The sequence below is a fragment of the Thermobia domestica genome, chromosome 4 (genome assembly GCF_964235325.1).
Source record: "Thermobia domestica chromosome 4, izTheDome1.hap1.1, whole genome shotgun sequence".
Classification (NCBI taxonomy): domain Eukaryota; kingdom Metazoa; phylum Arthropoda; class Insecta; order Zygentoma; family Lepismatidae; genus Thermobia; species Thermobia domestica.
In genome coordinates, this window is record NC_137457.1 from 298,084,258 (window position 1) to 298,099,519 (window position 15,262).

Consider the following 15,262-nt stretch of genomic DNA (forward strand, 5'->3'; position numbering starts at 1 on the left):
TGTATGTCTTAAACTTTAATAAACTAGCAGCGTTCACCCCGCTTCGCTGCGGTCACCCCGGAACGCAATAAACTTTGTTACTTAGATAATTTTTACTTTTTCGCTTTCAAGTGATATGATAAAAACCATAGAAGATTGCAGTAAATCTTAACATTATATCGCCTGTCATTTATCTTAACCCGCCCCGCTTCGCTGCGGTCATCCCGGTGCTGGCATATTGTAAAAGTGTCTGTAAAAATAAGCAAATCAATTAAAAAATTTTAAACAGAAGATTCAAGCTATTTTCCGCTGTATATCGCCTGTCATTTATGTTAACCCGCCGAGTGACACGGTCATGCGGGTTGCATATAAATACGTTTATTTTTACCTATGATGAACTAATAACAAAGGATTTGTACGTTATGGACACTTGAATGGTCAATTATCTCAAGACACTGGTAATTAAAAATTAAAGTGATATGATAAAAACCATCTAGGGTCCAAATCCTAATAACCCCCCAAAAATGAAAGAAATTGGTTCAGCCGTATTAGCGTGATGAGCGGACAAAATTTTGTACGTTCTCTTTTATATATATAGATATATGCATTCGAAATACGTATATTCTTTTTGAAACAGGGTGTATTTCTGTTGGTCAACCGTTCACCAACACAGATTCAACCACATTTTTGCTGGGATAACCACTGCAATAGCTCCTTTGTATCCTTACAATTTCAAGAGAATTCAAAGCAATATTGTGAAACATTTGAAAATTGCAACAGGCATGCAGAACACGTTCTGTTTAAAGGTAATGACTGTTTGTATAAGTTTACAGATAATACCGGACTTTATAACCGCCATTATATTAAAAAGAAAACAAAAACACATCTGACAAATATAGCAGATCAAATATAGAACAGTCTGACAAATATAGAGTCCGCGACGACTTGTGAATCTTGGACTCTACATGAATCTAGGACTGCTTTCCCTCACGTGTGATGCATCGGAAGAATTGAGTTCGATTTGTGGAGCTGCCTTCCAAACCAGTGATGCTAGTTTGAGGGAAATCTTCCGTGGCTTAGGGTGATTTAGCAAAGACATTTTGAAGGAGGGAAAAAGGGAGATTTCACGAGTATGAGATAAAATGTAGGGAAATTTAGTTTTTCAACAAATGTTATGTTACTAAGCACTGCGGCTGTATGACGAAAGACGGTGGCATCTTACCAGAATTTCATACACAAAGTGTTATTTTTTTTTTCCTCGACCTGGCTTCAAGGATGTCATTATACAAGATAACATTAAAGTAATAACAGAAGATCAAAAGCATGAATGTATGTTGTGGAAATATGAGCACAATATAATAATCCGCAATAATACTCTCTTTAAACAATGATATTATATATATATATATATATATATATATATATATATATATATATATATATATATATATATATATATATATCATTGTTTAAAGAGAGCATTATTGCGGATTATTATACTGTGCTCATATTTCCACAACATACATTCACGCACGCTTTTGATCTTCTGTTATTACTCCAATATATATATATATATATATATATATATATATATATATATATATATATATATATATATATATATATATATATATATATATATATATATATATATATATATATATAATAGTGGACGATAATTAGGGAAATCTCTTTTTAAAAGGGAATTTTTGAACATTTTTAGGGAAATTTTAACTTGAGGACCTGGCATCACTGTTCCGAACACACATTTGAAGAAAAATGAAACAGCAGAAGTGCACCAACAACGTTGCAAAACGTACAAGACATAGATAACGAGCGAAAATCAATCAATCAATCAATCAAATAAAATAAAATAAAATAAAATAAATAACTAACTATAACACGAGTACTGACAATTATTCGAATTAAATGGTAATAATAATAGCAGCAAAAATATAAAACCACCACAACAACAATAACAACAAAACGAAACATAGTGGCAATTCGAGAACACTGTATCCTCAGGAGATGTTCTCCGTACAGCGCGAGACGACACTGGCAAAATGGAGGTTGATGATCGGGACACACCTTTTAGGTCAAGCTAGGACAATAGTACAACATCGGTCCTGTTAAAATTTTACCCTAGTATATTAATATTGAAAATTTATTTTTTTCTGTCTCCTAATAGAAGCATCGTTGTACTTTTAATTATTTGTTCTAATGTCAAAATTACGTCGAAAAGTAATTAATTCACGATTATTTAGATATTACAAAACAAGAAATCATAAATATTACTTACAGTACAAGTCGATTTGCCTAAAATATTGCTTACCTGGAAAGAAGAAAAAGAAAGAATGTAACATTAGTCATTTTATTTCCAAGATAACTACCCTACATTTGTTTTCCATTTATTTCCTTTATCAATACATTTACCTAGAGAACAAGATTATACATTTAGGATTTTTATTTCTGTTCTTTCGGCATCTATGGCAATTTAGCCCGTCACGTATAAGGGATGACGTCCCTCTGCGAGCACATTATCCAGGGAAAGGGAAGGAAGCAGGGGTTCCCATCCCCCCCAAAGCTGATGGCGCACTCCCCCCCAAAGTGATGCCACTTTTGAGCTGGTTTTCAGTTTACCGCAGGCCCTGGAAAATGTAATCGCACAAACAGAAAACTATACAAAATATTATCATTAATTCATTTATTATACATCATGTAGCAATTGAACAGCATTACTTATTAAGTGTCGTACATGGTATAAATAAGAAATAAATAAATGCTCCCAGCAGAAAATGGGTAAATTACCTACACAAAGCGATGAACCGACCAGCCCATCCTTTCATATAGCAACTTGCGCGGTACCGTACTTCATTCATAGTTTCTAAGCAGGGGGTAGGGGGATTCATTCTCGAGATGTAAAAAAAAAAAAAAATCGCATCGTGTTCCAATGTTATTCTGACGACAGCAAAATTACTTATTCGACATTAGAGTAAAATTCTTCCCCAATTTTTTTCTCGATGGCATAACTTGCGCCATTCATCCCTCCTGTGGGCGGCCCTTCTCTCTTAAAACGAACCAACCTTTCCTTTCATACGGCTATTTGCGCGGTACTTCATTCATCGAGTATCGAAGCAGGGGGTACGGGGGTTCACCCCGGAAAATTTTTGAAAATTAGCTTCTCAAAATCGTGTTTTAATGCTATTCCGACAGTAAAATTGCTAGTTCGAAAGTAGAGTAAAATCCCCCCCAAAATTTTTCTCAATGGGGCAGCTTGCGCCATACATCCCCCCTGTGGGCGGCCCTGGAAGGAAGAAAGGATTGTGGAAGGAAGGAAGCGGTCTGGGACCTATAAGTTAGGTACTACCCCGACATTTTCCTGGTGTGAATGAGGAAAACCTTATTCAGGATAGCTGCCTGAAAAAGTTTTTTACAATTTTTTTTGACAGAGTGCCTCCACCGGGAATCGAACCCAGGCAAGAGCGTTAGAGACTACGCTACGCAGAGCCCAAGATTACATATTTATACCTTTTCCTTATCACATATATTTTAAAGTCTATTCTTATATACTGCCTCCGACATTCCAAAAACATCTACACCAAACGTCTTTTCAATTAGCTAAGTCGAGTACTATATAGAGGATAGGAAGCACTCATCCTCTATATAGTACTCGACTTAGTGAGGATATTTGTTCTTGTCTTTTTGCAGTAAAATGTAATGTTATTCCCTACGTGGTTTTACCTGACGGTACATGCAATTGAATCTTCGAAGTAAGATCGGGACAGTCAATTTTACCATGTAGAAATTTGTGTAAAAATGAAAGATCCGTATTGTTCTTCGCTGTTTCAAAGTGTGAATGTTGAAATGTTTTGTACCATTTCTGAGTATGACTCGTATTTTGGACACACACCAGTTTTTCTCTAACTCTCCTCATATTGAATTTAACATCTGCTTTTCTTTTCAAAATTCTCCGTGCCATTCCGGAAACATTTTCATCTTGTTTCAATTTCAGAATCTACTAGGTCTCATAGGGAACCGGATGTGATGCGACACAGGGCAGAAGTCAAGTGGGAAAATCAAAATTACGTAGTTTATTTGTGAACTTGGAAAAGCATTTTGTAATCTAGAATGAAAAATAAAGCAGGGGTGCCCAGAAGGGGGGGCTATGACGCAAAGCGCGTCATTGAAATATTTGGGGGGGTTAAAAATCTATATAAATATGTTTGATGGGGGGGTAAAATTAATCGAAAAGAAGATTTTTTCATGGAAGAACACCTACGGATAGACAATTCGGGGGGTTGCGTCATGGACATAAGGGGGGTGGGCACCACTGAATAAAGTACAAAATTCTGAAGGAATTAAGAATAAATTTATATGGAGTCCTGTAATACAAATAACAGAAGGTAATAATCGAACTAAAAGAAGAGAAAGAATAAATAACAATTCAGAAAAGAGTCATACAAGGATACTCAATCTCACTGTCACCAATTTTGTTTAAATTCTGTATTGAAGAAGCAATACAAGAAATCAAGGACACTCACAGCCTAGGAATAACTGTTCATGAACAGAAAATGCACGTGATTAGATACGCGAATGATATCACCATGTTTCAAGGACACTCACAGCCTAGGAATAACTGTTCATAAACAGAAAATGCACGTGATTAGATACGCGAATGATATCACCATGTTTTAAGGACACTCACAGCCTAGGAATAACTGTTCATAAACAGAAAATGCACGTGATTAAATACGCGAATGATATCCCATGTTTTAAGGACACTCACAGCCTAGGAATAACTGTTCATGAACAGAAAATGCACGTGATTAGATACGCGAATGATATCACCATGTTTCAAGGACACTCACAGCCTAGGAATAACTGTTCATAAACAGAAAATGCACGTGATTAGATACGCGAATGATATCACCATGTTTCAAGGACACTCACAGCCTAGGAATAACTGTTCATGAACAGAAAATGCACGTGATTAGATACGCGAATGATATCACCATGTTTCAAGGACACTCACAGCCTAGGAATAACTGTTCATAAACAGAAAATGCACGTGATTAGATACGCGAATGATATCACCATGTTTTAAGGACACTCACAGCCTAGGAATAACTGTTCATAAACAGAAAATGCACGTGATTAAATACGCGAATGATATCCCATGTTTTAAGGACACTCACAGCCTAGGAATAACTGTTCATGAACAGAAAATGCACGTGATTAGATACGCGAATGATATCACCATGTTTCAAGGACACTCACAGCCTAGGAATAACTGTTCATAAACAGAAAATGCACGTGATTAGATACGCGAATGATATCACCATGTTTCAAGGACACTCACAGCCTAGGAATAACTGTTCATGAACAGAAAATGCACGTGATTAGATACGCGAATGATATCACCATGTTTCAAGGACACTCACAGCCTAGGAATAACTGTTCATAAACAGAAAATGCACGTGATTAGATACGCGAATGATATCACCATGTTTTAAGGACACTCACAGCCTAGGAATAACTGTTCATAAACAGAAAATGCACGTGATTAGATACGCGAATGATATCACCATGTTTCAAGGACACTCACAGCCTAGGAATAACTGTTCATAAACAGAAAATGCACGTGATTAGATACGCGAATGATATCACCATGTTTTAAGGACACTCACAGCCTAGGAATAACTGTTCATGAACAGAAAATGCACGTGATTAGATACGCGAACTATATTACCATGTGTACAGATAATAATAACAGTAATAACTAGTAGCAAGTATAAATGAAGTGCTAATCACCTCTTGTTTAGCAGCAAGTTCAACATGAAGATCAATAAGAGCAAAAAAGAAAAGTCATAAGATGTGAAAGAAATCACAGGAAAAATTAAGATTAAAATAAAAGAAAATGTTAGGAAAAAGGTGCAGGAATTATGTTCTTTATCGAGTCAAATAGCAAGTAATCTATTTTCTACATAAATAAAAATGAAAGTGACTATGTTTGTCACATGATTTTTATCATTTCACTTCAACGGTGCAACTTAGGATATATATAAAAATGATCGAAAATGACCAATATTAGTGTCGAATCCATAGATACTTTTCGGAGTCGCTGAGATAAACAGAAACACTTCAGATGCCGTTTAAGTCCAAATTCATCCTCCATTAGTACTCCTAAGGCGGGAGACGGTGACATGTAAAAATAATTGAAAATGACCGATATTAGTGTCGAATTCATAGTTTTTGAGGCCCCTAAGTTGATTGTCCAATATGAAACGTATTCTCCCCGTGTGAAGAGCGGTCATTCTGCTAAATACATATAAATTAGATTTAAAATGCAGAATAGTTTATTCAATTAACATATGCCCCAATTAATTTCCTCCAAAATCATGATACCCCCACCGTGAACATTTTTCTTGCTTGCTCTGCTCAATTTATTCAAAGGGTTTCTGACTGAAAAAAAAAAAATAATACACGTGAAAAACAATGCATAAATAAACTTTAAAATATGGCAAAATACAAACACAGAAATAACTAGAAAGAAAAAAGAAATAACTAAAATAAAGTCAAAATTATATCTTGTTTAAAAATCTGGTGACGTTTGTAACAAGATATGTATTTTTTTTAAAAAATCAACTGAAATACAGTAGACTTCCTGCTAGCCGATCACTACGGGACCGGGCTTTGTTAGGATAAAGGAAAAGTCAGTTAAAGAGAAACTCATTTCATATCCCCTAACTTGTATAGAATCTCTCCAATGGTTATAAAAATGGCTTACAAGTATTATAATTTGATAAATTTGACTTCGAAAAAGTCAGAAATGTCGACTGCAAGCTGTTTCTGTGACACTCAGTTGAACGAATATTGTATATTGAACAAAGTACACTAAAGAATCACACAAACCACATACTCAATTAAGGTGTATGTGTATTTATGATGTCGAAACAATATCAAGACAAAAACATAAACTCATAGCAATTACTTAAGGGATTTAGGATTTGAATTTCTGGGCTTTAGACATCTAAGGCCATTTAGCCCTTCAGGTTTTGAGGGATGACGTCCCTCGGCGCGCACACAATCCGGGGAAAGGGAAGGAAGAAAGGATTGGGGAAAGAAGGAAGCGACCTGGGACCTATAAGTTAGGTACCACCCCGGCATTTGCCTGGTGTGAATGAGGAAAACCCTCATTCAGGGTGGCTGGCCTGAAAAAGCTTTTTACACTTTTTCGACCGAGTGCCCCCACTGAGAATCGAACCTGAGACCAGCAATTACTTAATTTGTTTATTGTTGTATGATATATTGTTGTGGAAAACCGAGCGCAGTTGAGAACGAATTGAAATATGGGCTGTAGTTCGGATATATGCATCTCGCGGCCCGCCACTATATTACTCCGTGGTAAACTGTCCAATTTTGAAATGTTTATTTTCTTTGCAGATCCTCTGAGGTTCGTGGTTCCAAACAGTTAGCCTTGTTTGTCTAATCCGAAGTCCGACGCTGTTGAACAGTTTCAGTTTGTTTTTTCAACCGGAGTGCAGGTCGTATATAAAGAATGCCACCTTCTACGTGTGATGGCTCGAGCTATAAATAAGTCATCTTGTACTAAACACCTCCGATATCTAAATGGCCAACCAGAATCCTCATTTCAAACAATTGATAGTCGCTTGTCAACTCCACGTGGAGTCTTAGTTGCCACAATTCCAAATGCTGTCCAAGTCAGTGTTCGATTCCCTGTTCCCAAGACCACCTTTCTTTGTTCTTACATTCCCTGACATCTGTTTCATATTAGCCATAATATTGGGAAGAAAGAACAGACATAGTGGGTATTAAGACGTTCAACCCGCAAATATGATCAAAAGAGGGACGGAGGGAGACAGGAATACTGTTGTGAAATTCTGCATGGGAACTTCAAAGACATTTGTCGAATTGCACTCCTATTAAGTGAGTGAAATATCAGGTGTTACTTTTACAATGATATATTCCATAAAAGGGATAAATAGGTCCAGTGGCGGATCCAGGATATGATCAAGGGAAGGGCTAAAATATAGTTTGCCGTTTTATCCAGTGTAAAGTAGGATTGAAGCCCATTTTATCCAGTGTAAACCTGAGCGTCAAGAGGGAGGGGCTAGTTCCTATAGCCCCCCTTGGATCCGTCACTGAATAGGTCCAACAAAATTTAAAGAAGTATATATTCAAGTCCTAAATAACATTTACCAATATATATTTTGACAATTTTCAAATTTAATAGGTGAACCAATGTATCCCTCCCAAATTTTAAAAGGAGAGCACCAATGTATCTATATCCCATGAAAGTAAATTGACCCCTGTATTAAGCATATAATACATTGGAGCTTCACGAAAGATGATATAACAGGTAAAAAAAAAAACTCCCAATTTCGAATTTTTGACAATTTTTTACCCAAGGAAGGGGACAAGCAGTACCAATCAAATTTACAAAAATATATATTCGAGTCCTGGTGGAGAACATTTACCAAATTTCGTTTTATCACAGTTCTCAAATTTAAAGAGTGTACCAATGTACCCCTCCCAAAATTTAAGAGGAGTTCATCAATATACCTAACTTCTATGAAACAAGATAATTGACCCTGTATTCAATGATAAAACATGTTGTAGGAAAGAACATCCAAGTAGATGAAATAGGTCAATAACCTACAACATAGTAACATGAATATTTTGACAATTGTTTACCCACAGAAGGGAATAAGTAGAACCACTCAAATTTACAAAGTTTTATATTTGAGTCCTAGAGAACATTTATCAAATGTTGCTTGTTTGACAATTTCCAAATTTAAGGGGTCGTCCTACTTGGTACCCCTCTCAAAAATTTAGATAAGAACATTAATGTATCCATGTCTTATAAAAGAGAATGGACTTATATACACTCACTCATATAAGCAGGTAATAAGCCCTTAACAAACAGGATAAAATAGATCCAAAAGCTACCTAATTTTGAATTTTTGGGAATTTTATATCCATGAAAAGGAACGAAATGGATCATTCAAGCTTACAGTGATATATATTTGGGTCATAGATAACGTTTACCTAATTTTGTTTTTTGACAGTTTCCAAATTTAAGGGTTGGTCCTAAGTACCCCTTCCAAAATTTGAGGTGTATGTCAGTGTAGCCATGTCATGAATGAAAGAACATGAATCCTTGTACTTGCCTATAAAACCATAGGACAGAAACCTCCAAAATTTACATTTTTAATTATTTTTTACCCATGAAATGGAAAAAGATAGATCACCGAAATCAATAAGGGTTGGTTAACTACCCACAGAATAAGATAACAATAAAAAACTTATTAACACAATAAACTCAAGTCTTAATAAGATCATCAGTAAATACTTCAATGTTAACATCAAAAAAACAACTATAAGCTGAAAATGATAACAAACCTTTTTTCAAGCTTTGAGAAGTACAATATATGCCCCGGTTCTATACTATCATATCAAATTTTTAAATTTGATCTTTTCCAAAATTTAAGGGATGTAGTCTATGTATATCTCCCAAAATTTAGGGGTTGGGCTAAGGTATCCCTGTCAAATTTTAGAAGGGTGGTCCTACACACCCCTGGACCATGACTCCTGAGCAGGGAACCCAGGAGCTCAAAAGTTTGGCCAACTGATAATAATAATAATAATAATAATAATAATAATAATAATAATAATAATAATAATAATAATAATAATAATAATAATAATAATAATAATAATAATAATCTCAGCATATCAGAAAATTCGCAACTCGACATTTTGTATTTGGTCCTGTCTAAGGCTTTCGATTCTCTTCCACATCATTTTCTTCTATACAAACTCAGTTCTAGATTCAATATACATGGTAAATTACTTAGTCTTCTAGAAACATATCTCAGTAATAGGACACAACGAGTTTCAGTTTCAAGTTATTTTTCTTTCTTTATTCCCGTAGCTTCTGGAGTTCCTCAAGGCAGTGTTCTGGGTCCACTTCAATTTTTATTATACATGGACGATTTGCCTTCTTTGTTCACAAACAGCTCTACCAAAATTCTTCTATTTGCTGATGATTGCAAACTCTACAGACAAGTTAAATCAGAGTACGATGCTCTTGTTCTTCAGCATGATGCTTCTATTCTTCTCAACTGGTGTAACTCTCGGAAACTTAATTTAAACATCGAAAAATGTGCTTCTCTTATGATTTCTCCAAAAAAGAACCCTATAAAACATATCTACAAAATTGGTCATCAGAACATAAATCATGTCACCTCTTTCAGAGATCTTGGTGTTATCATTGACAGTAAGCTAACTTTTGCGGATCATTTAAGCACAATATCTTGTACTGCTATGAGAAAACTAGGACTCCTTTATCGCTTCACTGACATAAAAAATCCTAGTTCCTTAAGCTTATTCTATAAGTCATATGTTGCTCCCACTATTGAGTACTGTTCTCCTATCTGGTCTATGGCTTGCCCTACTCATATGAAAAAATTAAACTATGTAATTAATCTCTTTTTAGCCATTGTATCCTACCGAGTACCTCACCTTCGAATACTTCCAAAAAATGATGTTTTAACATTTCTCAATATCAAACCTCACCTAGTGAGAAACAAAATTTCTGACCTAATATTTTTGCATAAAATTGTAAATGGCTATATATCATGTGAACAGTTATTAAGTCAGATCAATTTTCGCGTACCCGCTGGAACAACACAATCTAGTGATCTCTTTTACACTCGAGCTGCGAGAGTTAATATTGTCCAAAGGTCCCTTCTAAACCAAATTGTTAGCTCGTATAATCAGATACAGAAACTGTAGACGTTTTTTCAAATGAACATACCTTCAGATCATCTATAAATAAACTATCGTTGTAATGTTGCCATTGTACTGTACTATCTTGATTTCAAATTGTTATTCTATTGTTATGTTACATAATTGTTAAAATGTTTCAGTGTAAAATGGCCTAGTGCTGTATCTGAAACCTATTATAAATAAATAAATAATAAATAAATAAATAAATAATAAAGTGTCATCTAATTTGCTAAAAAGAATTTTAAAAATTTAAGAATGTTGTCTACTTTTCCAGAAATGCTTTGTCCAATTATTTTAGTTCCACAAAATGTTCCTGTTTTTCTTCTCCAAAAATTTCGTCCTGCTATCGGAAAATTTCTTCAAACTTCCATCCCCTTAAATTGAGGCCTGGAGTGAGTGCTGTGTAAAGTGATTTCTATCGATTCCGTTCTGGATAGTATCGGTAGTTGTTGACGTCAAACAAAAAAGGAGGCAAGAGTTGGAAGTATGCAAGACTTGCGGTAAGGCGAGAGAGTTCCTTTTCATTTGTTACCTGTGCGCTGAGCAGCAGTGTGGCAGTGAGCGAGATTTTCCGCTTATTTATTTCCTTCCTTATTCCTTCCCTTTCTGACTAGATTCAGTGTTGTTGGTGTTGTAACAGTAAATATCTCGTTCGAAGACACGAAAATTTTTCGCTTAGTGTATGGTTAAATTTCTGATGCATTATCGAGGATGCGTTTCCGATGCGTTACCCCCGCAGCGAACGCGATCTAAGTGGCTATTCGGTACTTTTACTTTCGCCAGAGTTATAAATCATACTTGAGCCAAGTCAAGGTTTCCAGGCCTTACTGCCACACCCTTATTCTCATCCATGCCAATCACGAGAAATAATCCTATTACGTTACATAGATTTTTCTGTGATTAGCTCGTTTTTCGGAATTTCCTTGTATTTTTGTGAATTTTCCTTTGTTATACACGCACATACTTTATAAAAGCAGAGTTCCAATACTCTCAACAAAGCATCTTCCAAGCAGTTGTTTCTTGCTAAGATCCCCTTGCCTTGCAACATGTCTTTACTTTTTTTCCTTCCTTCAGACATCTTTTACTGATTCCGAAACAGCAGGCAGTCTATTGTTCCGAAACGCACCAAATACGCTCGATCCAACGTATTCTGCGCGTTTGCAATCCATTATGATTAGCCATCCACATTTAAATCCATGGTCAGCGTATTTCAAGCGTATGCAGAACCATAAAAACGCGTTGCGAACGCATTGAGTAGCACTGTACTTAGAAACAGAACTTCCCGTCAACTAAAATAGATACTTCTTCTGGTCATTGAAACAACAGCGATGAGTTGTAGTTTTTTTCTTTTTCTCTTCTCTTCTCTTTCCTTTACTTTCTTTTTTTCTTTTTTGCAAGGAAAGGAGTGAATAGTTGAAGGAAAGAATTATATATGTGGTCTGAACGGAAAATCGCGCTAGAAAAGTTGAGAATGTCGGAAATCCCTGTTTTCTGCCTATTTTTATTTTAAAAAAATCCTGTATGTCCATCTGTGAATTTTTCGTTTTATCTGGAAATTTGCTGCCACCTGACAACACTGACTGGATTGTAAGTACGTTGGCCCAAGAGCACCCTCCTCCATTCCACTTGATTCCACACCGTTGCATTGGAGGATATACAACCAGGGGAAGTCACGCGCATCGTATCTGTCACGTAATATCAATCTCATTTCGTCGACTCTTACGAAATGCTAGCGTGAGACCGATTAACGAATTCAATAATAATAAAAGAAAAAAAAAATACCACGTTCCTCTGACTGACCTAAATCTTTTACTTCACCTTTGCTGCCAAAAATTCTTTCTTAATTTCCGATCTATATAGAAGTGTCGATTACTTTCAGTGGACGGCATGGGATTTGCAAAACCCGAGGAAATCAAAACCAGAAGGGGGTATTAGATAGTCAACCTACAGAACTAAGAAGTAGAACAGAAGAACGTCGGAATGCTACTAATAGTATTGTATTGCCCATGAGATGATATATATATATATATATATATATATATATATATATATATATATATATATATATATATATATATATATATATATATATATAGTATTTCTTGGAGAAAGAAACGTACGAAACAGACATCACTAATATAAGATTCTCTTTACGTCTCTGATATTCCAGAAAAGTTTCGAAGAGCACGTTACTTATTGGCCCCTAATCTAAAATAAAGGGAGCTACTTGTTGACTCCCTCTTAAAACATAAATTTTGCCTTTCCACAGAAAACATAGTACAATATTCATGCACATACACAATGTTATTTTCTTCTGGTGGAGACGCTTACTGGGCCAAAGAGATTAAGTCAAAATCGCCATAGCCAAAGAGAGAGTTCAACAACAAGTGTCACTTCTATCTAACCAGAAACATAATTTACGGAGGAAGGGTGCAATTGCTACCCCTCCCCGTGAGCTTTAGAAACACATGATTTTTAAACCACTGAATACTAATATACTATTTAAAGAAACGTGAACTTTTATCATTGTAGACAATCTTGACCCCCACCAGGGGCGGATCCAAGGGGGCGATCGGAGCAATTGCCCCCCCCCCCAGAAGAGGAAACTTTTTTTTTATTTTATATATAAATAAAACCTATCCCAGAGTTTGGAGCTCTTAAAAGTAGCTCTAAGTAGCAGTATTACAACCCCCCCAGAAGTCCGTTCTGGATACGCCCCTGCCCCCACTCCTGGAAAAATCTGAAATGACTCTACTGCTCCTAACTAGCAGGCTTAACATTGTTCTAAGGAAGTAGCTGGTTAAGTGTTATATATGGAGTGTTGCAATGTATATTTCGGACACTTGGACATTACGGAAGATAGAGAAGAAATATTTAGAAAGCTTCGAAATGTGGTGTTGGGGGAAGATGGAGAAGATAAAATGGACAGAGAGAGCAACAAACGAAGATGTTTTAAAACGGATAGGCAAGAAGGGAACGCTTTTAACCAATATTCTTCGCAAGGTCAATTGGATTCGACACATTTTGCTTTATAAAAAAAAAGTCTTATTCGTAACACCATAGAGGGAAAGATGGAAGAAAGGCTAGGTGTACAAAGAAGATTAACATACTGATCAGTGATCTGAGAAACAGAAGAAAATCTTGGGAGTTTAAAGGGAAAACTGAAGATCGAGAAAAGTGAGAAAAAAATTTACAAACCCTAACGTAAAACGAAGGTTAAAAAAAAACTAATTACTTCCAGGACCTGCCAACAGGCATAATAATAATAATAATAATAATAATAATAATAATAATAATAATAATAATTTTTAATAGACAGCAAAAAGAAACACACACACATTAGAAGTGTCAATTTTGTCCGTTAGATGTCAACCGCTGGACGACATTTGCAGCTATCTACAATGACGTAACTAGAGCGGGCAAACGGGACTTGTGCACTGGCCTCCGGATTGGGAAGGTGCAAAATTGGGCAAATATTTGGGGGAGCGTTTTGGTTTGATTGGTCAGGAGGGTGCTAAGGCGAGTTCTTGCCCCGTGTGACAACTACCGTATTTACATCGCTGACTATCTAACGCCGAGAGCTTCTACTACGTTCCCCCCCCCCCAAAAAAAAGCAATATTCCGCGGTACAATTTAGTTTATTTGGAATCGAGCATCAATAGGCCTACTTTGGGATCCTCTACGCTAGAATTTTACAAGACTGTTCCAGATAAAACTCCATATTTATTATCTTCCTACAGCAATATACATGACAGTTAGTTACTTTTATTAATTACTTTCAAAATCTTCCTACATTGTCACATATTTCAGTCACACAGTTTTATTAAATACTTTCAAACTCTCATGTAAAATTTTCCTACATTATGGCATATTCCAGTCAGCAGCTTTTCCCCTATCATTGTTGATAACATTTAATTTTAAATTTTAGTCTACAGAAACATGTTCCTAATAATGACATTTTCTCAACAATGAAACAAACAATCAATATAGCGATTATTCAACTTGTTGGACGAAGTTTGAATGTCCGACTCTTGAATTTGATTAATTTAATTTGAATATTGTTGCTTCTTTCCAAATAAATTGGAACGATAGGCGACCACGGTCTGCTATCCATTGATTGGCAGCATCCTTTACATGCACCTTAACGGAAAAATTACAAGTATCGTATTTACAGTTCTTGACTTACATAAATAGAAGATTCCAAAGTTCTTTGCGTAAGTCGAAAGTTTACCATAACCTAAGATCTGTTGCAAACACGGGTAAAATATCAAAATAATAAATTAGGTAGTAATGTAATTACTCTATAAGTATAGTACAGAATCTTATATTTTTACAATTCTGATTAAAAAAAACAAAAGGCGCAGTTTTACAAAGGTGCATTGATTCATAAAATTTACAGTAATATTTCTAGAAGTAATAGAAATATGGTGTACACTTACCTCAGCGATTCATATTTACGTGGAAATATAGA

The 15,262-nt window shown here is 35.6% G+C and overlaps 1 protein-coding gene across 2 annotated transcripts in view; it reads right to left on the bottom strand.

The window, feature by feature from the left end:
• The window catches only part of LOC145684227 (uncharacterized), a 96,377-nt gene that overhangs the window by 5,817 nt on the left and 75,298 nt on the right, over positions 1-15,262 (bottom strand). Inside the window, exon 2 of one of the 2 annotated variants that reach the window (XM_081756317.1) lies at positions 2,279-2,311. The exons of the other annotated variant lie outside the window; for it this stretch is intronic. Coding sequence (XP_081612443.1) covers positions 2,279-2,311 — 33 coding nt within the window. The remainder of the gene's footprint in view (positions 1-2,278; positions 2,312-15,262) is intronic. 2 annotated transcript variants of the gene reach the window in all.